Consider the following 22,170-nt stretch of genomic DNA (forward strand, 5'->3'; position numbering starts at 1 on the left):
TGCCTGCAAATATAGGGTTTCATATGTGCTCCTCTGTGCACTTGCTGGAAACTTGCTCAGTGCCCATTTGGAAATACTGAATCCTTGTTATGAGTCTCTAAAAATACAGATCCACCTGTATTCTGGCAACGAGGGGCAAAGTTTATGCTTTAGTTAGGTTTGCCCAAGTTGCATGTGCAGATACCATGTTTTGTGCATGCAAGTTTGGTAATTGCACAGGTAATCACAGAACATTAACCACTAGCAATCACAACAATCCTGTGTTACAAACTAGTGCAATTGATCACCTGACTCCCTTTCAAAATCTGGCAACTACGTGTCAGATTCTTAAGAAATGAAGGTGAAGCTCATAAATCTAGGGAGGTTCAGACTGCCTCAGCAAACACGGGTAGCCACTCTATCATCCCAGAAAGGATTCTTCATCTGCTGTAGTTTCTCAAGCTCCTTTAGGCCTGACATGCTGAGGTCTAAAGTACCAAGACAGCTAATGATGTTTGTTGCTAATGGATAATCTCGCTCTCAGATGTACACTGACTGATATCATTTCACTTTCAGGGATTTACGCTTCAATCGCATCAAAGAGATTCAACCTGGAGCCTTCAGGAGACTGAAGAATCTCAATACACTGTAAGTTGCCCCCATCTCAAGTCACCCAGTTGTAGTGTCATCATGGTACAGAGAATGGAAAGAATCAGAAATATGAGACCCTCTTGATTTTGCCATGTAATCTCGCTTATAGAAATTAAAGGAATTATTAGAACACTGCAAGTAACAACTCCAGTATGTGCAGTCGTGACTTAATTTCCTCCTAGCCCCCATGAACCAAGATAGCAACATAATATCAAAACAAGATAACTTAGCATGAAGATAAAGATGCAGGTCCACCTGTTGGTGGAAGGGCTATCTGCACCGATCATTACAGGAACCAAATGGGTAGTTCAGTGCTAATGTAACAGGCACAATTTTCTCGGCTGAGGGAGCTTAGACATATAATAGACTAAAGATATTTGGGTTAGATATATTTGGGTTAGATAAAGGGTATGTGCCATAAGTCTAACGGCTATATGAATGCATTGGCCACTCCCTCTAATGACTTAGCAAAGATATCAGTCGTGTGGGTTCATTCAGCTGTGCCCAGAGCTGTGGGATGCAGCTAAATTCTCTGCATAAAATTTTTCCCCCAGTCCAACCCAGGAAAATTTCTTACCATTTTCAGTGAAAGCTGGAGTTCAATGACTTCCATTTGAGCAATGAAACTGTCTTTTCTCGTGGTGCATCCTGACAGCTGCCTAGGACGCGTAGAGCCAGTAGATCTTAGAGAAGCCCCTAAGGACAGTTTTGGCCTTGGCTGACCCAGGAGCAGATGAACAGAGCAATGGCTTAAAGCTGTCTTTTTTTCCCCCTTGCCTACCTCAGCTACACAGCTGAAGACCAGGACACCTTGTGCACATATCACTCTTGGGTGGTTACCCTCTGGTTACTCTGTGATATTCTGTAACCCTAGTGTGAGATGAAGAACCAATATCCACATACTCTTTGCCTTCACTAGCGGCAGTAAAGTAAGTGTGTTCTGCTGAGCTGCTGGCGCTCACTCCAACTCTAGCATTCCCCTTTGCTCATCCTAGTGCTGGTGGGAATTCGAGCAGACCACAATCCCTTCACTATATTCTTACCTCTGAGCCAGAATAGACCTTGCTACTTGTTCCACTGGGTAGGACTGACCTTAGTTTGCTTTGGGGGGGCCTTTATTGTAACAGCGCATGTTTTGCGTTGTAGAGATCTCTGGTTCCTATTACTGTTTGATCTTTTGTACTTGAAGTGTCGTTCTGGGGCTTGCTAGTTATAACATTCAGGAACGGGGACTCCGTATTCTTTGGCCTCTGACAATGCCCATCGGTTTATTAGAGCCTGCGGCAAGATTTGCTACTGAACCATCTGTTGACAACCTTCCCCCCCATACTTGAATTAAAGGAAATTATAGAAGCCTTTGTTGTAGTTGTAATGAATACCAGGAGGAAAGCTCCAAGTACATTTTTCAGAATGACTTTGTGGCCAAGTTTTTGTGTTCTTGGACCTAAACTTAAAAAGAAAACCTCAATCAGTTTCCCACTCCGGCCTCTTGAGAAGCCTAGGCTCTCCAGTCTAGAGAACCAGGGTAGTGAAAGGATTGTGGCAGGAAGATCCATGCGATAAGGATTTCGGTCTAGTTTGTGAGTGGAGGCTGCCTGTGTTCTTAGTGTCTGGTGTCTTTATCAGAGAGAACCACTTCATTATTGACTAATTAAAAAAACAGGGTTTACCTTGGTTTGTTCCTCTCATTGGAGCCAGTTGGCCAAACCACATGCATCCTGCAGAAACCTTCCTCTAGAAGTTCTGAGCAGGAGCAAACCAGGTGGAAAGGAAAGAGGTTTTCAGCCAGCCTTGGATTACGGACATCAACCAACTCTCATGATTTTTATTGTGAGTCTCGCAACTGGTACTTGCATCTTTCCCACAGCCCCATCTCGTAGAATCAAGGGATTGTCTGAGAATCTAGGCCCCACATTCTATGAATCTCTACTTTTTTTTTTTTAGATTCTAGTTCTCATGGTTGAATGAAAAATCTGGAACCCATGAAGAAAATGCATTGTAAAGGCTAAGAAACTAGCATACAAATAAAATGATTCTGAAATGTATTATTTTAAAACAATCTCATGATTGGCTGGGGATTTTTAAGTGCTTTTTGCTTGGTTGGTAGCCGTTTGCCAGACATGGGTAAGCATGCAGCCCCAGACTTTTGTTTGGTATTTGCATAGCTGGCCCTCAGTGCCCATTAAGCAAGACGGCTTTGCAGATGCAATCAGTGGAGCAAACACAATCAGAGTATGGGCAGGTGGTGTCCACAGCAGGTCCTGCATAAGGGGTGAAGTCAACACTGAACTCCTTCCTCTTACAGACTGTGGTGTAACAAGAGGCTGTTGATACAGGTTTGGGAGTTAGAACTCTCTGTTTCTGGCTATGCTACTGATTTGTAGCGTGGCCTTCGGAAAGTCCCTTAACCTTGCTTCCTTGGTTTCCTCATTTGCAAAGTGGGGGCGGGAATCACCATTTAAGTACTGCACTGTGTTGTGGAGGATTCGTAAAGGTGAAGTGCCCTACAAGTGCTCTAGGAAGCTTTTAGGGTGGGCAGTCGTGACTAGAAACAAGTCCTCAAATCCTTCATCCAACCCTTCCTCCCACAGAGAGCAACGTGTACCACTGGGAGGATCCTGAGAGGATTTCAATCGAGGGGTGGCAGCAGGAGTGTGTGTGGGGTTGCATAAGGACATGGGATGTGGCTGCAGGCAGCAACGGTCACCTTCCACCTTGGAAGGTGAGATGACCGCACTGCAGAGGGTGAACTGCAGCCTGCACCTTACAGCAGGCCCTGGGTTCGCTTGTTGGCGTGCGATGGAAAGTTTTAAATAAAAATTTGAGTTGTTTAATACAAGCTCTCATTGCTGTAATGCAAAGAACATCCCAGTGTCTGGCTATCATTTCACCCTGAGGTAGAAACAGCAGATTTTGATTGACTAAGCCTTATGTATATTACTTAGAAGACATGGGTTGGACCAAAAACCTGGGATCCCAGCACTTGGACAAAGTTTGTATCAAGGTCCAGGTTTTCCAACCGAGCTTTAATGCTCTAATGAGCCATACCAAAAGGCCTGGATTCAAACAGCCCCTTCAAACTTCCTCCAAAATTTGGCTCTGATAGTTGGGGCTTTCTTCCATCTTTACTGTAAATAAATCGTTATGTTACTGGACTGGGACTCAGTGTGGTAGCAGAGGCCCCAATGTGCAGTGTACTGTATAAACGCGCCCTGAGAGACAGTCCCTGCCCCAAAGAGCTTAGCCTATACAGACAAGGAATGGGAAGAGGCACAGAGATTTCACCAAGGACAACAAGGCAGGTCACTAGCAGAACCAAGAACACTCCCAGTTCAGTCTCCTAGCCAATGGACCACCGAGGTCAGTTCCCTTGGGGTGACATTGACTTCAATGAAGCCAAGATTCACTATTAATCTCTCTCTGCCGCAATCCCTATCTTGTAAAAGAGAGATAATCTGATTCCTTTCTCTGTCCCTTTGTCTTATCTATACAGATGGTAAACTTTTGAGGCCAGGGACTGCATCTGCACTGCAGCCAGCACATGGGTTCCCGGTCTTGGTTGGACTCTGTAGGCACTGCTGTAATACAAATACAAAATAACGAGAGAGTGTAAATTTGTATTCCCACGTGCTAACTGATCTGTGCTAAGCAAGAGAAGTTGTTCGTTCTCATTCCAGTTCAATTGCACTCAGTGGAAAGTATTGCCTACAGGCTGCTTTCGCTTAATTGAGCCATCTTGTTTATACTTTAATATAAGATCTTCTGTTATCTAGCCCAGCCAAGAAGCCTGTTGTACATTGGATGAGGGAGATCCTGGCAAGATAAGACAGTGTTACATAGTGTGTGTTTGCCTCGTTCAGAAAAATCAAGCAATCTGCCACATGCTTCCCCCTTTGTGGAGCATTGGGAGCCAGTATTTTTGGAATTAACACAATGCAATCATCAAATATTTATGTATCCTAGGACCTTATCCAAAGGCCAGTGAAGTCAATGGATAGACTCCTGTTCATGCTGGTACCATGTAGCTATTTACCCAGGCCTGTTCCTAATGGGAACTAGAGCTGAGTAGCGGGCTCAGGTTTCTGGGCTCTTAATAGCCCTGGATGAGTGGATCAATTGTGTGAATGACAGGGTTGGAGGAAGTGAGCTTTGATAGCCAGAGCCAAATGCAGTGCAAGGTCACGTACCACCTTGAGCAGAGCTTGGTTGTCCTGAGTTCTGACCTGCGCTGTTCCAGTCCTTGGCCTCACCAAGAAGAGCCTGCATTGCTTGGAGCCAGCATAGGTACTTTGGAAGCTTCTTCTATTCAGCTCTACCAGTGCGCCAGATTCCAGTGCTGCATGGAGAGTACTGGTAATCCAGGCCTGTGCTTGAGGACCTGTAATCGGGCACCGATTAATTTCACACTCGTCACATGCCACTACTTGTGAGATACCCACAATAGCTCTCAATGCTAACTATTATTCCTTGGAGCATCTAGAACTCCAGTTAATGTCTGGGACCCCCATTGTAGAGACACCTAATGAAATGGCAGTCCCTGATCCAAAGAGCTTCTAGTCTGGCAAAAGACAACGACTGGTTACAGCAAACAGGTTTGGGAAGGACAAGGTGGCAGCGGGACAATTATAATTAAAGAAGTAACCAGTCGTCACAGGAGGCTTTATGGTGACATGCGATATTGCCACAATAACTTGTCCTGATGGGTTGGGGAACAGAGCTGTGTGCCACCCCTTGGCGGTGGAATTGGCTATACCGCAGGTCTTCATGGGGAGCATGGGGTAAAGTAAATCAGAGGCTTCAGCACAGCAACAAGAGTTCTCAGGCACATGTGGTGATAGAACGGGCACATGTTTCCCTGGTCCCACCCTCCCAAAACCTCTAAATCAGGATTTCTTTCCCTCTCCTGATTGCAGCAGCTTTGCACAGCCTATGCCGTCAGTTTGCTGTGTGTTGAACCCTGGCAGCAGAGCTGGGTTGAGTCAAGTGGACTGGAAGAGAATTCATGCTGTACGTGCCCATCTAGCTCAGGCACATTATACATTCCAACAACTCTGTCTGCTCTGCTCCCAGGCCAACTAAAACTTCCACCTCCTAGGCATGGCTTTGGGTCACTCTCTCGCTTCCCTGCCTTTCCCAGAGTTAAAATTAAATTGCAGCTGAATTTAATCCTGGAAGCGAGGGACTCGTAATGCTAGCTGGAAGTCAGGCAATGGGTGGGTAGGTGCTATTAGGATGATGTATTGATTTTATATAGCACCTTTCAGAAGGTCATATACAATATGCTTGCGGATCCCATGCAATAATCACTGCACTTTCCGTACTGCTGAAATTCAGCTACATCTGTGCTGGTAAGGGGCAGCTGTGATTCTAGGCCAGCAATAAAATGCAGCAATGAAAAGGACACAAAACAAAGTGGCAATACCTATCCAATTAAAGTGACTGGTAAATTAAAGTGGGTGAAATGTAATTGCTGAAGCTATTATTTGCGTAGAACACCAGGACCAATATTCCTAACCTTGTAAATAGCACCATGGAATATATAACTGCCAAAAGCAATCAGGAGAAAAGGCCAACATCGATGTACATGGTGGATTCGTGTCATTCTTCAAGGGGCTCAGTTAGGGCGAGGAGTGTGGAATGAATGCCTAGGTAGAGACAGAGAGACCTTAGACAGGTGTGCATCTTATCACAAAGCTATGCAGACTTTTTCCACACAGTCCTGCCAAAACGCCTCAATCTAGGTGCGATGAGCTCCCTGCTCTTCCAGCCCTGGAGTAAAGAAAACAACTCATTCCAAATTAGGTCATGGCTTTGCGATGTGGACAGATGTTTGGCAGGAAGCGAAATGAGACAGCCAAGCTACTTTCAGAGGGACAATATGCAGGCTGGCAGGCCTAAAATTGGAAACACACACCTCACCTTTACTTTGGTAGGCTCGCATGCAAATCTACACTACCTGCCTGACCAGCTACTTGTGACTAGACAGGACAGTGAAATGTACAAGAGTTCTGCCTTTCCAGTCCCCGATTCCTTGGGTTCTTCTTCAAGCTCCAATAAATGAGGGCATGTGATCCAGGCCAGCTGGAGGGGGATAGGATGGCTGAACTGCCCTTCTTATCTTTTTGATTGGTGGCAGCCTCTCATCTACCACCTACCAAGAAAAGGCTGCTCGGCGGGGCAAACGTTTTAGAAATATGTTAGGATTAAAATATCAGGCATTAAGTGAAAGTACTGCTAGGTAGTATCCCAAATGAATTTTCCTTGGCTTAGGGAAAGAAGGTAATGATTTCTCTGCCCTCTAGGCAGCACGGCTCTGCGTGCAGGTTCGTGTCCATGTACACACAAACTTTTGCATTGGGGTGCCAATGTAACCGGTTGCCAGAGTTGGGCAAAGCTGCTATAGCTGAAAGAAATATGAGCAAACCCTGGAACTGCACATGCAAGTTTCTCTCTGGAGCAACCTTACAGCTCATTGCTTCCTTTCAAACAGATGAAGGGACTTGCAAATTTTGCCCAGAAAACACACTGTGGCCATCTGAAGCAGCAGAAAATGACTAACCAGACTGTATGGAGAATAGCTGACAAGCAACTTCACCAGCATCCAGGCAGCACTAAGGGGGAAAGCATTCAGATGGGAAAAATAAGCCCAGGCCAGCAACAAATCCAACGACTTGCTGAGGAAGGGGTCCATCCATGTATCAGCTGTTTCCAGTGTCTTCCTCTGTCTGCCCAATCGCTTGGAACAAGTTGCAAGCTTAAAAGGGCTTTGATTTCTCCTGAATGAAGTGTAGGAGATTCAAACATTTCTTGAATCCAGCAGCTGGTTTTCAGGTTATGCACACAACACAGGAGCACAGTGTGTGTCATGTCTCCCTTTAGTGGCTGTTCCGCCTGAGAGGTTTAAGAGTAGTATTGCTACCAAAGCAAGGCATTATTTCATGAGTTCAAGTTGCAGAGACCCCTACTTTTAGTGCTGCTAGCATAGGTGCTCCAGAGCTGGAGCTGTTTGGCAGCCTGGTAGCATGCTCCAGGAGGTGGGGGCGGGGAGTGGGAACGTGGCATGCTATGGGGAGAAGGTGGGGAAGAGGTGGGGCTGGGGCGAGGATTTGGGGAAGGAGTTGGAATGGAGGTGGGGAAGGGGAGGGCAGGGGCGGGGTCTCATGGAAGGGGTGGAGGCAGAGGCAGGGTCAAGCACCCACGGAAAGAGGGGAAGTCGGCGCCTATGACTGCCAGTCCGATGTTCAGAGTCTGCTGGCATCCCACATGGATGGTGCAGAGGAGTGACTGACTTTGCGAACTGACAATGGCCTTTTACCAAATCACCTACAATATGGCTGTTTTTCCCATCAAGCTGCAACAGCCATGCCTTCCTCTTGCTGCAATGGAATTTCCCAGGTTTATATAAGACAACTGGAAACAGACTTCTTAAAACAAAGAAACAAACAAAGTCAGGGTGGAAGTTTAGTAGATCAGAACTCTCTTACACCTATGCACCTTTACAGAAGTATGTCTTAAAAGTATATGGCAACATTTGACAGGAGGTTTTCAGGAAAGCATTAAGCACATGCTTTAAACAAATTGAAGTTCTGTAGCAGGAAGAATGGCATACATGTGGTAAAATCAAGGTGTAGCAATTACTTTGTTTATTCAGATATTGCATCGTGGGACTACAGGATAAGAATTCTGGTGGAGGCTTACAAAGGGCAGTTAGGTGCCTGATTCCCTTTGAAAGCCAGGGGGAGTTGGGTGACTAACTCCTGTTTCTGCCCCTTCATGACACCAAAGCATTTGGGATTTCCGTCATTCCAAATTGGTATGGACAGGCCTGATATTTAACCAGACTGTAACTTGTCCTACTATAGGGCTAGCCTGACAGTAAAGCAGAGTGAGAATCTTTTGGGGTTGACATTAAACTAGAACTGGGTGCAATTTTTCATACAAAACTTTTTTTTTTGGGTGTGGAGACAAAATGCAGATTTGGTGACACAGAAATGTTTCATGTATTTGTGTCAGTTTCACTGGATTGTTCAGGTTGAAAAAAGTGTGAATTGAAAATTCAGAAAAGAATTGAAACGTGTTGACGTTTTTGAAACAATGTTTTGATTGTTTCAACACGTCTTTTTGCTTCAATCCCATTTAAAAAAAATCAAAAACATTTAAAAATGATTGTAATGATAACACATTTCCATTTTTGTTGAATCGAAGCATTTTGTTCAACCCGAAATGAGAAAATGGATTTCCTTTTCGATTTTTTTCAGAATTGCCAGTGAAGAGAAAAATCAGATGTTTGCACAGTTCTAATTGTAACATTCTGTAGTGGTGGTGGTCATGCTGCAATGTGCCCCAAAGAACGGGAGACAGCAACCCTACGCAGTTTGAGTGTTTGTCATTTTAGTCTGTTTCCTGCAGTGAAACTGAAAGAAGCTGTGGAATTTGGCTTGTTACAGGGCAAATTTTTGCCCCGTGCATCTTTATGGGTTATGAAATCACAAAGAAAATGACTTTTTTTAAAAAAAAACCCAACCCCCTGTGAGATTTGTTCTGGATTTTTGTTTCTTGCTAATGTGCTGGATGCAAACATTCTGAAGGGTTTGAGGATGGGTCAGGGTCCATGTGCAGGAGTCCTGAACATGCGGTGTGATGCCCAGAGGCAATGTGAGCTGGAGAATTAAATGCTTCTCCCCCGCTGTTAAATAAATAAATACATAAAAACGACCTTCCTGTAGGCTGGCAGGGGAAGGGCAGCAGATTGTGTGGCAAAGTCTCCAGGCAGGGTGGCTGTAAAATATCCGAGCTGACATCTGTAAACCCCCTTGCTAAGGAAACTTTGTACTCAGAATCTAACAGGGAGTGAGACAAGGAGGTGGGCTTTGAAACTGCCATGAAAGGAGCACACTGCAAACATACTGAGGGTCTCTTGGGGCTTCTAAACAGCCTGGGCTGGAGTAAGATTTCCCTGCTGGCTCCAGCCCGTTGCTTTCTTTCCCTGAAGCAGGAGGTTTGATAAATTGCAATGCTTTAAAAGAAACAAATCCAGGTTAGACTATTGAAAGGTTGCAAGCATAATACGCTCCTCGATTGACCTTGTCTAGTATTCTCAGTAGGGTCCTGCAGCGGCAATGAAAGATTATCTCAAGTTTTCCAACCTTGGTGAGCTTTTAGGTCCTGTCGGCTGCCTGTCAGCTAGCTGGAACTCTCCCAGCCCCTGTTACATGGCCCATGCTGATCGTTAACGAAATTGGGCAAATACAGAGCCATTCAGCCTCGCGATCTCTGCCTTGCAGTTATGAGCTTGTGAACGGAGCCCTCCTTAACACAGCACAACGAGTCTAGAGGGTCCCCCTCCGCCCCTTTCTTGTGCCTCTTTCCATGACCAATGCCAGTATCGGGAAGACAAGTGCTTTGGTGGCATGGAAGCTGGCACAGCTCCTCACCTGTACTAGCCTTTCACCACAGAAGATCTGGGACTGCATTGCAGTTGCGTTCAAAGTTAATGCGTTTGATCCCATCTTAGCTCTGAGGCTCTGGACCTGTTGATGTCAACTCTCCCTTATATCCTTAACCCTCCTGCTTCAACAAGCTGCTACGTGCTGCATCTAGGATGACTCAGAATGCAAAGGATTGGGCTGCAGACTTAGCTCTGCTGTGCTGGTTCTGCAGCTCTCCCATGCCCTCAGCCTCCCTTCCTCCCATTCACTTCAGCCACCCACCCCAGCCAGCTGGCACGCCGCTCCTCTGGTGCGTGCGGCCGACACACCTCCTCCCTTCGGCCAAGGCAGCTGCAGCTGCTAGACAGATGCTGGGCAGCCATTCATCTGGGACCCCCTGAACACTCAGGCCTGCTCAGTCTGCCACTACAAAAAGGCACCTGGAAAAGCCCTGCACCCTAAGCTCAGGCCTGCCTCATGGGCCTGCTGGATATAATAGTCATGGCTGGTAAGCCCTGGAAGAGACCGGAAGTAGAATCATCGCCATGTTTGCAGCTCAAGGCTGAGGTGCATTGTCAGCTGTTGTCTTGAGCGGGAATCACAGGGAAGCTGGAGATGAGGCAACAGAGAGCTGTATGTGAGAGGTTTCTGCAATACCCACGGGCACAGCCAGTGGGAATGTCTTTACTTCAGGGTTAGCCAAGGTGATCAGCACCCAGGGCTGAGCACCTGGGTTAGCCTAGCACAGGTGTGAGAAAAGCCCTACCCAAGTGATTTTATCCTCAGTGGTGGTGCACTCACTTGTGTGTGTTGCTGGGACGTCTGGGGGCGTATCTCTGGGTTCTTTGCATTGCAAGTCTACTGGGCCTCTCTGAGTCTTTCCCAGTGAATTGTGTGAGAACTTGTGCCTAGAAAAACAGACATGGAGGATTGGGGGAGGGCACTGGAGGACAATCAGCATTTGAGAGGTAGGTGGTTACCAGCCACAGTGAACGTGGCCCTGGGGTCTAACCCTCTCCCTGGCCGAGCCAGCTAGCCCACATTGAAAGCACCTCCAAATGTGTGTGAATGGGAGTGGGGGGTTAGGGACAACACCCAAATAATAGCCTGGGCTAACTGTGCAGTGACAGCACACCCTGTAATGGCTGGGAGTTTGCCAGTAGAAGGAATGTTGGGTATATAGTCAGAGCTTAGATGCTATGGTCATGGATGCTACAGAGAAACCTAGGGTACATGCACAGATAGGAATGAGAAGTGGGCAAACACCTCCGGGCAAATGGTAAACTTTTGCCTTTTCCAGTTTTTCGAACAGGCAAATAAAAATATTTCCCATTTTCCCAAGCGTGTTAGGAAGCAGTGGTGACTCTGGACCAGTGTCCCGGCATAGTGTCACGGGGCTCTGTGCTACTGGCAGTGCCATCTGCTGGATGAAATGCAAAGCTGAAGACTTGTGCTCAGCAGAGTGGGGTGTAAGAGCTTGCACTGCAGAAGTGTTCATCTCGGATCATGGATTTATTCTCCCTAGGAGGATCATGCTCTGCCTGACTCAACCCCTTTGCTCTTTCAGTTGCACGTGTGCTGCTTCTGCACTTCCTGCTCCAAACTTTTGCGCTGAGTTTCTGCAAGCAGATAATGGTCGTTCCTTTTCTTTCACTCCAGAGATGGTTGTGTTTCCAAAGTGAGCAAAATCTAGTGTTTGCGTCTGTTTACAAATTTAGAACTCGCTTGTGCATTTCATCAAGAAAGATTGCTGGGCTAATGAGAGCTCATGTGCTTATATAAATGTAAGATATAGTATGTCATTTCATACCCATACATTCACCTATACGTTTTGGGGAGAACATGCTTTATTCTTCATATGTAACAAAGCATTTGAATCCCTGTTTTAAAGGCTGAACTTGGGGCATCCTTAACTATATGCCACAGCTGGCACTTCCATAATCATCATTTGAATGCCAACAGTGCGCTTGGCTCTGCACAAAACTCAGAAGCAGACACTAGTCATGCCCCAATCTGGCCCCAATCCTGGAATTGACTCCATCCAGATGGACCCTTTCACCTGTGTGGAGCCCGTTGAAGCCTTCCTGCATATAGGCCAAGAGTGAGCAAAGCACCGAGGCATTTAGCTTAAAGTTAAGCACATATTTAAATCCATTGAAGTCGATGGGACAGAAGCATATTCTGTACTTTGTGGAATTGGGGCTAAAGTCACATGCAGGATTGGAGCCCGCCTGTATAGAAATTGCAGCTGGGGGGGGCAGGTCGAAAGGCAGAGATGGGCATTAAATGCCCAATTCCCATTGACTGCCAATGAAAATTAGGTGTCGTTGTGCCTTTGACTGTCTCCCTCTATGTTCTCAGTTCCCCGGCCATCTAGCTAATCTTTGCTGTTAGGCTTCTGGTCCGTTAAATTAACTAAACGTGATGTGCCAGACACACCACTCCCCACACCCAAATTCCAGCTAGCAGGCGTGTGCCAGTTCTTCCTTGCTCAGCTGTCTGAAGCTACACCTGGCGAGCTCCCCATCACTGCTCTCCTAATTCATATCAGAGCTTAATTCTCTGGAGCTCTCAACAAGAAAACAAGCCATGATGTGTGTCAAATGCTCCAGCAAGGTTGGGCCTGTCACTTCTCCATGACACACTTCCCCCCCTTCCCCGGTGGGATGCGAGAGGGCTCGGGTTGTGTTTACCTATTTCCCATTATGGAGTCACAAGGTTGGGAGGAAAATCTTACGTCAGTGGAATGTCATTGCCAATGTGGCCTTTATTCCTGGGGAAGGCGGGGAGAGAAAACGATTCTTATTCTCTTCCACAAAATACAGGCGATTAATCAGGAGTTGTTTAGATGGGAATTCACTGAAGTCAGATAGAGATCTACTGTAGCGTGAGGTCATGAGAGGTGGTGTGGAGACTAACAAGTCCCAAGCATTTAGGATGCCTGGTGGAAAGTCTGTATTTCCACATATGAGAGGTTAACTTCCCAGCTTTTGCACCTCTCAATCCTGTTCTGGTGAAATGTGTTTGTTACAGCCCTGGCTGAGGATGGTCACCAGCCGGTTGTATTGGACTAAACCTTTAGATCCTTGTGGTGTCAGGACAATTGGCACATTCCTGGGGTGTGAACTTCCTGTCTGGCTCTCCTCCTTGGGATGTGGGGTCCTCAATCCAAATGCCTTCTGGCCGCAGACCAGTGCTGAGCATTCCTAGCTGCTCACCCAGTTTATGTGTGCTCTCTCCAGAGTCCACACCGTGGGCACTCTGTATTATAGTCTGACACTTTGGGGACCATATGACAGCGTTATTTGTACGGTAGCAGGCATTTGTGAAGGGCATGGAATCCACTGCTTTAAAATAGACCTTTGCCTGAGAAATAAAATTCCAGCAAGCTTCACAGGAAGGTAATATGGTCCAGAGCTAGGCTAGGAATCTGGCATTATCAGTTCTATTCCTCACTCAGCCGCTGGCATAGTGTTTGACCTTGGGCATTGCACCTCTTTGTACCTCAGTTTCCCTGTCTGAAAAATGGGGGTGATGCTACTTGTCTTCCCTTGTGAAGTGCTTTGAAATCTTTGGATACAATGTACTAGCTAAAAGCAAAATACTATTATGGGGATCTCTGTGGCCTTCCTTTGGATTTCAGAATCAAAGGTGTTTGGGGGATGGGTTAGAGGAACCAAAGGGTTCTGTCTTGAATTATCCAGCCATTTGAGGTACTACATAGTGCTCGTCCTGTAATCAAAGAATGTTGGTCTACTGAGAGCTGATTAATTCAATCCCCAGAATGTTTGTTTGTGTCTTTCTTGTTTGGAAACTCTCAATTCCAGACCATTTTATCAGCACGAAGGAATTTTTGGCCGCACATTGAAATAACGTTTAAATGCAGTTGTAACTTCTGCAACTTTCTCACAAGTACATACAATTGAGGCTGTTCTGGGGGGATGCTTTTTATATTATTATTTTAAATTGATTTCCCCCCTCCAATATGCCCACAGCTTATTTACTATAAAGGAAAGGCGGGGGAAAGAATTAAAAAGGCAAGTAATATTGAGTGTAGCCCAGGGCTTGCCAAATGGGAAGAGAGAAGAACCCACGTTAGATCCAAATTCACTATTTTCCCATCATCGAATAGCGATAATATTGTAAATTCTACAAAATAGAAAGAAAAGAATCATTTAAAGTAACTTTTCAGCTGTGCTCAGCAAATGAGAACAAACTTTCAGATGGAAAGCATAAAATAAATTTGATTTTTAATATTCTTGTTGACAGTTATGGGCCTGATTGGTTGTTCCTTGTGTACCCAAAACCCGCAAAGCAATTTTGCAGGAATACGACCTGTGTCACTGAGGATCCAATTTAGATATTTTGGGCCAGATCCTCAGCTGGTGCAAATGGGCATAGGGCCAGATCCTCAATGGTGCTTTCTCAATAAGGTATCAAACAAACTTTTTGATACTTTTTATTTCTTTTCCTTTCCCACAGGAGTCACTGAGGCACACACAGTTAACTATTTTCCTTTGATCCAATCCTATCTCCTCTAGAACATTGACTTACATATGCTTGTCTGCAAACTTTAGCTAGAGCTTGTTCGTACGAGATACCTGCTCCCCTGGAAATTGGTGGGAGTTTGGGAGTTTTGTCATTGACTTCAGTGGGGAACCAGAATCGAGCCTTTAGGTTCCTCTTGGCAAACCATCAATGGCCCGGATCTTGCAAGCTGTTCTACATGGATGGAATCCCACAGGGGTCTGTTCGTAGGGAAGAGCTGTGGGATCGGGACCTAAATTCTTGGCAGGACACTCAATCGTTGTCTTGTCTACTGATCTCTGAGAGCAGCTTTTTTGGTTAGGAGGTCCACTGCCTTGCGACACGCTGCCCTGCTTGGTAACGGCTGTATCTTTTGGATCTGAAATTAACAAAACTAACCCAAAACTCCTGGCCTTTCTCCATCCAGTTTGTATTTTCAGGGGATATTGCAATGTGTAACCAACTAAGGACCAATAGAACTGTCGTTACTTTTATTCCCTGTCTTTAATGTGCTTGGATCAGCATTGGCTGCTCAGCAGATTACGTTGTACTTTATAAATTGTCTGCAAAAACCCCTCACTTTTGACTACATTTCAGGGTACATTGGAAGTGTGAGAGTTGGGGTCAGGCCCCTCCATGCATTAGGGGGGCCTGTGGCAGGAATCCGATATTTCTGCTTCTAATTGCTTTTTAAACTCTCCACAGATTTTTGTGCATTAAACAATGGGGTAACAGAAACACAAAGACATTGGTGCTGTGTGTACAGTTTGCATTTACAGAGGGGGTTATTTTGCTTTGATCAAGGCAAAGGACTGGATCAGTACAGTCAGCCAAATAGCTGTCTGTCTGAAACGGGCTGAGCTGAGGTTTTAAACAGCAGCAGAGTTTGGAAATACAGAGGATTTCACTCTGAAATCACCTGCTGAAGTCATTCTAGTTCCAAATACATAGTTATTACATTTGTGCCTAGAGACCCCAGCCAAGATCAGAGTCCTGCGGTGCTAGGGGCTGTACAAAACACAGCACGAGACAGGCCCTGCCCCTGCTACCTGGTGGTTACTTGGCAGCCTGCATGAAATGACTTGTTGATGTCTGTTGTAGTGGGCAGGTGTCCACCTCTCTAGCAATGACATCACAGCTGTCCCTAGCTGACCACCTGTCTGGCTTTCTCTGAACTGAGGCTGAGGAGTGAATAGCCACGGGGACCGACTTGCCTTCTTCCCATCAGAGCTGATCCCTCCATCTCAGGATTAACCCCACTGGCAGGGAAAGATTATGAAGATGCACTCTTGCTGTCTTGTGCTGTACTTATTCTGTGGGTAAATGAACAACATTATTCTGCTGGGCTACTTGGACACCTTGTGCTGGCACTCAAGTGTTCAATCAGCAAAGAAGCTAATTGCTCTGTATTTAGGAGCTGTTTCCTCTTTCAGCATGGCTGGCTGTTGGAGCAGAGTAGGCTGGTCCAAGACTTTGCCCTCGCCCTGCATCCTTATGGGGGAAAGCAGGCTGTGCAGCCTACGCCATGTCTATGGAACCATGGTTTCCAGCTGTGGAGATCTCTCTTGCAGTATCTATCTGTCTTAATCTTTTCTATCTGTCCATCCATCCTCCTAGCTACCTGCTTATTTATCTGTTGATGTTTTTATAATGTAATATCTGGGCAGCCCCCAAGAGACAACAGGCCAGATTTCCAAAAGCACCCATGTAACGTAGGGGTGCAAGTCCATTGACTGTCAATGATATTTGTGTTCCGAAGTCACAGGTGTAACTGTGTCAGTTAGGGGAGTGGGTTTTGTTTGTATTTTCACCAATACAGCTAGACCAGTACAAGCGTGGGTGCTGTTATACAGTGTAAAGGTATATTTACACTGGTATGGTGATTCCCTTTCCTGTATGGGAATAGCTAGAGTAGCATGAAGCACGTTTATACCAATATAATTGCATCTAGAGGGGAAGTACTGGTTTAATTATACAGCCATAACTACTTTATAGTATAGACAGGGCCTCAGTTACTATACTTTACAGCAATGTTTCTCAAATTGGGGTTGCCACTTGTGTAGGGAAGGCCCCTGGTGGGCCGGGCCGGTTTGTTTACCTGCCCTGTCCTTAGGTCCGGCCGGTCGTGGCTCCCACTGGCCATGGTTCGCCGCTGCAGGCCAATGGGGGCTGCTGGAAGCGGCGGCCAGCACCTCCCTCGGCTTGCGCCGCTTCCAGCAGCTCCCATTGGCCCGGAGCAGCGAACCGCGGCCAGTGGGAGCCGTGATCGGCTGGACCTGTGGAGAGGGCAGGTAAACAAACCAACCCGGCCCACCAGGGGCTTTCCCTGAACAAGTGGCGACCCCAGTTTGAGAAACATTGCTTTACAGTAACAGGTATCTATGCTGCTGTCAGAAACTTTACGAGTCTCAGGCATATTGCATTCATGTGTGTTTCTTTTTTTTCCTTCTGGTTTTGAACAGGCTGCTGAACAATAATTTGATCAAACAGATTGCAAGAAAGTCCTTTGAAGCTCTGCAGAACTTGAAATATCTGTGAGTTGGCACCTCTAAATCCCATAAAATCCAATAGCTTCTATAACTCTGCCAGCCAAGTGCATACTTTGTATGGCCAGATCTTCTAGATGGCATTGACATAAGTATATCCCAGCTCATTTCCAATGAGAACACTCCAGCTGCATCCAGCTTTATAGCTCTTTTCTGTGTATCTTGAATACAGCAATGTCCAATTATCCTAATGCTTCACGTTTCTCTGTTCTCCTCTCTCCCCAAAGCTACCTGTACAAAAATGAAATTCAGAGTATCCAGCAACATGCCTTCAAGGGGCTCCATTCTCTGGAACAGCTGTAAGTACAAAAGATCTCTGTTTGCTGCTTGGGAATATGATTCACTTTACAAACTCTCACTAAGACACCTCTGAACTGCTACACATGGCACTTAAGACTGATGACAGGACTTCAAGAAGGGCTGGTCCTTCCACGCTGACTGGTCAATACTGAAGACTGTTCTTATTTTCATTCAGTTGCCCGTGGCCCCAAGGGATATTCCAGCACCTGGAGATCCCTGTAGCTTAGGAATGCTCTGGCCATGCTTCTCTTTCCCTCCTTTTCCCTAGACCAGTGGTCCCCAATCTTTTTCGTCTGGCAGGCGCCAGACTATGAGCCATGGAGGACCGTGGCAGTGGACGAGCATCCTCTGAAATGCTGCCAACGAGCGGCAACATCAATAGGCATCGCCGCCGAAATACTGCCAACAAGCAGCGTCATTCAGAGGCATCGCCACTGAAATGCTGCCAAAAATTGGCGCCATTTCGGCGGCGACGCCTCTGGATGACGCTGCTTGTCAGCGGCATTTTGGTGGATGCTCATCCGCAGGACCGTACGCGGGGGCACTTAGATGCCCCAGTGGGCACCATGGTGCCTGCGGGCACTGCATTGAGGACCCCTTCCCTAGACAGTTTCCTTGTGCTGGGAGGTGATGGGGAAGTGTGGGAGCCAGTAGGAGATTTTTATCCTAAGTGGGACAGACCTTTACAGAGCAGGGCCCAGTATCTGGCTCTTTGTTTGAATTTTGGGGATAGGCTCAGTTTTTCTCTTATCCAATCCAGCTCATCTGTTGCTGGAAGCAAATGGGCGAAGCGAACAGGCAGCTGGTAAAGTTGAGTACTTGTAGCAACTGTTAGTATTGTGGTATTTGCATGCATTAAAATACCACAATACTAGTGTTTAGTACCACAATACTAGTGTTTAGTACCTCAGAGCTGAAGTCCAGCTCTGAGGTATTAAACAATAGAAAGACTTTCAGACCATGCCTCCTGGGATGCCCTGGTATGATGGGATCCTACACTCTGTATAGCCACTGGATCCTGTAACAATGATGCTTCAGCATTCTGTAATGGTGCCTTCTCTGGCCATAGCTAATTGCTCTGTTTGTCAGTTAAAGCCATTTTTCTTTCCAACTGTCAGCACTTCACGGCCAAAGTGGTATAAGAAAATCAAGGGGTAAATCTTCCAAAGCATCCTCGCAAGTTGGAATGGCTTTGTGCATGCACGGGGAGTGGGTGGTTCATGAGAAATCTCTGATGTGAGTGTGCATGTGCCCATGCACAGTGAGGAGTTGTGAGCATAGCGGGCAGGAGGACGAAAGCTATTTGAACATGCTGGTGGATGCAGCCAACGGTGAGTCCTTTCTGCCTTGTGCATCATCACCAGCAACCAAGGTTCTGGAGCTGGAACATAACTGGCAACTTTGCTGTATGAGAAACAATAGGATTCAACTTGGTCTGTACAGTGCTGACAGTACTAAATTTATCTAATACCTTTTCCTCCTCAATAAACTCAGCAAAAAGGTTGAGAAGACTCCTGGGGAGCAGATACTATACGTGCTGTAGCGTAGGGGCTCTTTTTAGAGATACACTTCTGGCCACAACCACATTTTGACAATGAACAAACCAGATTTGGTGTCAGAGGGATAAAATACCCCATCTGTTTCTAATCCCTGAAACAGGCTTTTCTCCAAGCAAATTGGCCTTGCTCAAATCCATCCCACAAACCAACTTTTCAAGTAAAACTAAAACCTGTTTGACGGACAGTATCAGCTGTTTTCCTTCAGAGGAATGAAAGCACGCAACTGAGACTTATTAAAACACACTCCAGGCTATAGAATCTGAGTCACAATGGTTTACTCTTTATTCTGATAGCCAATCTTCTATCAAGATTCCTTCCATTATGAACAGAACAGCTGCACGCTGGCTTTTGCTCAAACCAGTTGGATGCAACTGGTAGAACATAGACTTGTAGAGTTATCAGGGGTCACCACTGGAGCTTTACTTGGTGACATAAGGGGAAGAGGCTACTTCTGCCACTTTGATATTTAGGTATTTTTCCTAATCATTTCAGAGCAGTGCTAATGTTGTGGGTTGATGTAACAGCTAGTTGTGGGGCGGGGGGGGATAGTGGAACCTTGATTGTCCCTGTCTCTGTATGTTTGTTGCCATGCACTCCTTCATCCCATCCATGCAAAAGTTTCCACTAGAACCCTGTACCATTGGATGGCAGGCATGGCTTGGAATGTTAGTGGAGCTGAGAACATCAGCCAGAATTAATATGTTTTGGCAGAGCTGGGTTGCTCATGTTAAGCACAGGTCAAACTTTTGGCGCTCCATTGGACCATCCCCCATAGGGAACCCCTTCCTCAGTGCCACATGAGGGTGGGTTGTCCCCACTTCTACTGTCATTGTTTGATAGGTTTAAACTAGAATCAGTGGTGGATTCTCTGTAATTTGAAGTCTTTAAACTTTGAGTTACTGAAGGTAACAAATCAGCCAGAGGTCATGAGTCTGTTACAGGAGTTGGGTGGGTGAGTTTCTGTGGCCTGTGATGTGCAGGAGGGCAGACTAGAGGATCACAATGATCCCTTCTGGCCTTAAAGTCTCTGAGAGAGCTATCCTGACTATTGTGGGGTGTATAAACCTGCACCAGCAGGGAAAGGGTTACGGAGCTGCTTGGGCTGGAGGAGCTGCAAGTCATGCCAGGAATGCAGGAGGAGTTTAAAAGGCAGAAGCTCCTCTCAGTAAGAGGCAGCCCAGGAAGGGAGCAGGCTGTTAAGTTTCCCAGCTCTCCAGAAGATGCCTGAGAGTGAGTGGAACCTCTGCCCTCACAAATGGGGAGCACAGATCCCCTAAGCTAAAAGGATGAAGAGATTGTATCCTGTGACTTGCGTTGGAGACCCAGCGGACCATGGGGTGGATTGTGGCCCATCCAGGGCCCCTTTGAGGAAAGAGGCTGATATCCTGGCTAGTACTGCCCCTGGGGTTTCTTTTTTCTTTGCCCCTTTGTTTAACTTCTTTTGCTGACTTTGGGTTGTTTGTTCATTTCACTTGAGACCCCACAAAGGGGAGAAATAGCCAGAAAGGCTCAGCTGGAGAGCTGAGAGCCCACGGCCACAAAACCACCACAGAACCCTTCCACTAGGCAGGCTGGGCTTATGTGAGTGCACTTTCCAAGGAACATCCAAACGGGGTGCTCTGATGAGGACAGATCCTTGACAGCAACCTTGTGTCTTCAGGGTGTTGGCGGGGGATGCCCTCTGTAAGCCTACGTCTCCCCTTCCCCCAGTCTTGCAAAGGACCACCCTATACAGATGCTAGGGAATGCTTTAGGTAGCAGGAGGAAAGAGGAGAAAGCCCTGTACTGTTGCAGCCACTAGCTCCAATGACAGCAGCTTCAGAAGAACCACATAAAGTTCAGCCCGGGTTAATAGAGTCTATAGAACAGTAAGGTGGTGGTGGTGGTGTTTCTAAGGCTAAGGGGAGAGCTTTGAAAGTCTGGCCTGCGGGGGGTTTTATGGTTCAGTAGGGTAGAATTGTTGACAACTGACAGAAGTTTCTTGGAACGGATAGATAGGGCATGATTTCCCAACCCGGGCTGGTTTTGCACATGCAAATTGCAGATACAAAGGTGAAGACCATCTTCTGAAAATTTGCCCTTGACTGTGCAGTGGCTGATTGACTGCTTGGTGAACGTTTGTCTGAACCACTCTCCAGCGGTGAGCTATTGTCCAGTCTTGTAAGTCAGTTTTTATAACACCATCCCTTGTGCTTTCTCTTTTTGTGCCAGTTACCTCCATTTCAATAACCTGGAAACCTTGGAGCCAGAAACCTTTAGCGACCTGCCCAAACTGGAGAGACTGTAAGTGAAGGGGAAGGGGGACTTCCTTGCTCACAACACTCTTGACTTCTCATCATGTGGCCCACTGGAAGAGTTTCCATCTTGGGTGATGGGCAGGAAAGTTTCTGAAGCTTTAATTTCAGGATCCGATATCTTCTGCTTCATTTCCATGGAGCAAAACTGGGCCTCTAAAATTAAGGGAGACCTGGACATGAGTTTCCTCAAATCAGAAGACTTTAGTCCTTGCAAAAAAGGAAGGTGGGTGAGAATATAAGGAGCTCGTCCCAGGATGTATTCTGTGCATTCTGACACGCACAATGGGGTGAATCCACTGCTAGCCCTGTAACTGGTCAAACCGTATTAGAATGCTGTGATTTTACACTTCTTTTCAGGTCAACATTAGTCAACTCTTAGCACCAATGCCAGAACGCGGTAGGATGAGGGCAAGGGGCTGTGCCCCCTCCCACTTTTTAACATGGGCATAGTTTGGAGGGGCAGGGGGGGCTTTGCCCCCCAAACTGCAAGCCTTGGGCAGGCTCAGAGCAGTGCCGGCACTTCCCAGTGGGGGAGCTGATCACAGTGCTGCTGGTGTCAGACTGTGGCTGGTGGGAAGGGCAGGAGGAGGACAAGCTGTGTGGCTGGTTCCCAGTGAGCTATGTGCAGCTGCTGGAGGGAGGAGACGGGCTGCACCAAGTGCTGGGGAGAGAGGGGTGCAGGGGGCTAGGTCCATGAGGGAGTACAGGTTAGGAGAAAAGGGGGCTCAGGAGAGATTAGGGGAAGGGGTGCAGAAATCCGTCTCCCTCCCCCCACCTTTTACAAAGATTCTGGCGTCCTTGACTCTTGGGCAGTTTGCATGAGAAAATGAGGGGGAAATGCAGTCGGAGAAAAAGATAACAAGAAAAATGTGCGTAATGCCCT

General features: G+C 46.6%; 1 protein-coding gene across 1 annotated transcript in view; it reads left to right on the forward strand.

Annotated features, from left to right (window-relative positions):
- The window catches only part of LOC115635028 (peroxidasin homolog), a 58,599-nt gene that overhangs the window by 7,303 nt on the left and 29,126 nt on the right, over window positions 1–22,170 (forward strand). The window contains 4 exon segments of the mRNA XM_030533219.1: window positions 556–627; window positions 17,048–17,119; window positions 17,359–17,430; window positions 21,202–21,273. Of these exon segments, the coding sequence (XP_030389079.1) occupies window positions 556–627; window positions 17,048–17,119; window positions 17,359–17,430; window positions 21,202–21,273 (288 nt within the window).

Source organism: Gopherus evgoodei, chromosome 14, assembly GCF_007399415.2.
Source record: "Gopherus evgoodei ecotype Sinaloan lineage chromosome 14, rGopEvg1_v1.p, whole genome shotgun sequence".
NCBI classification, from domain to species: domain Eukaryota; kingdom Metazoa; phylum Chordata; order Testudines; family Testudinidae; genus Gopherus; species Gopherus evgoodei.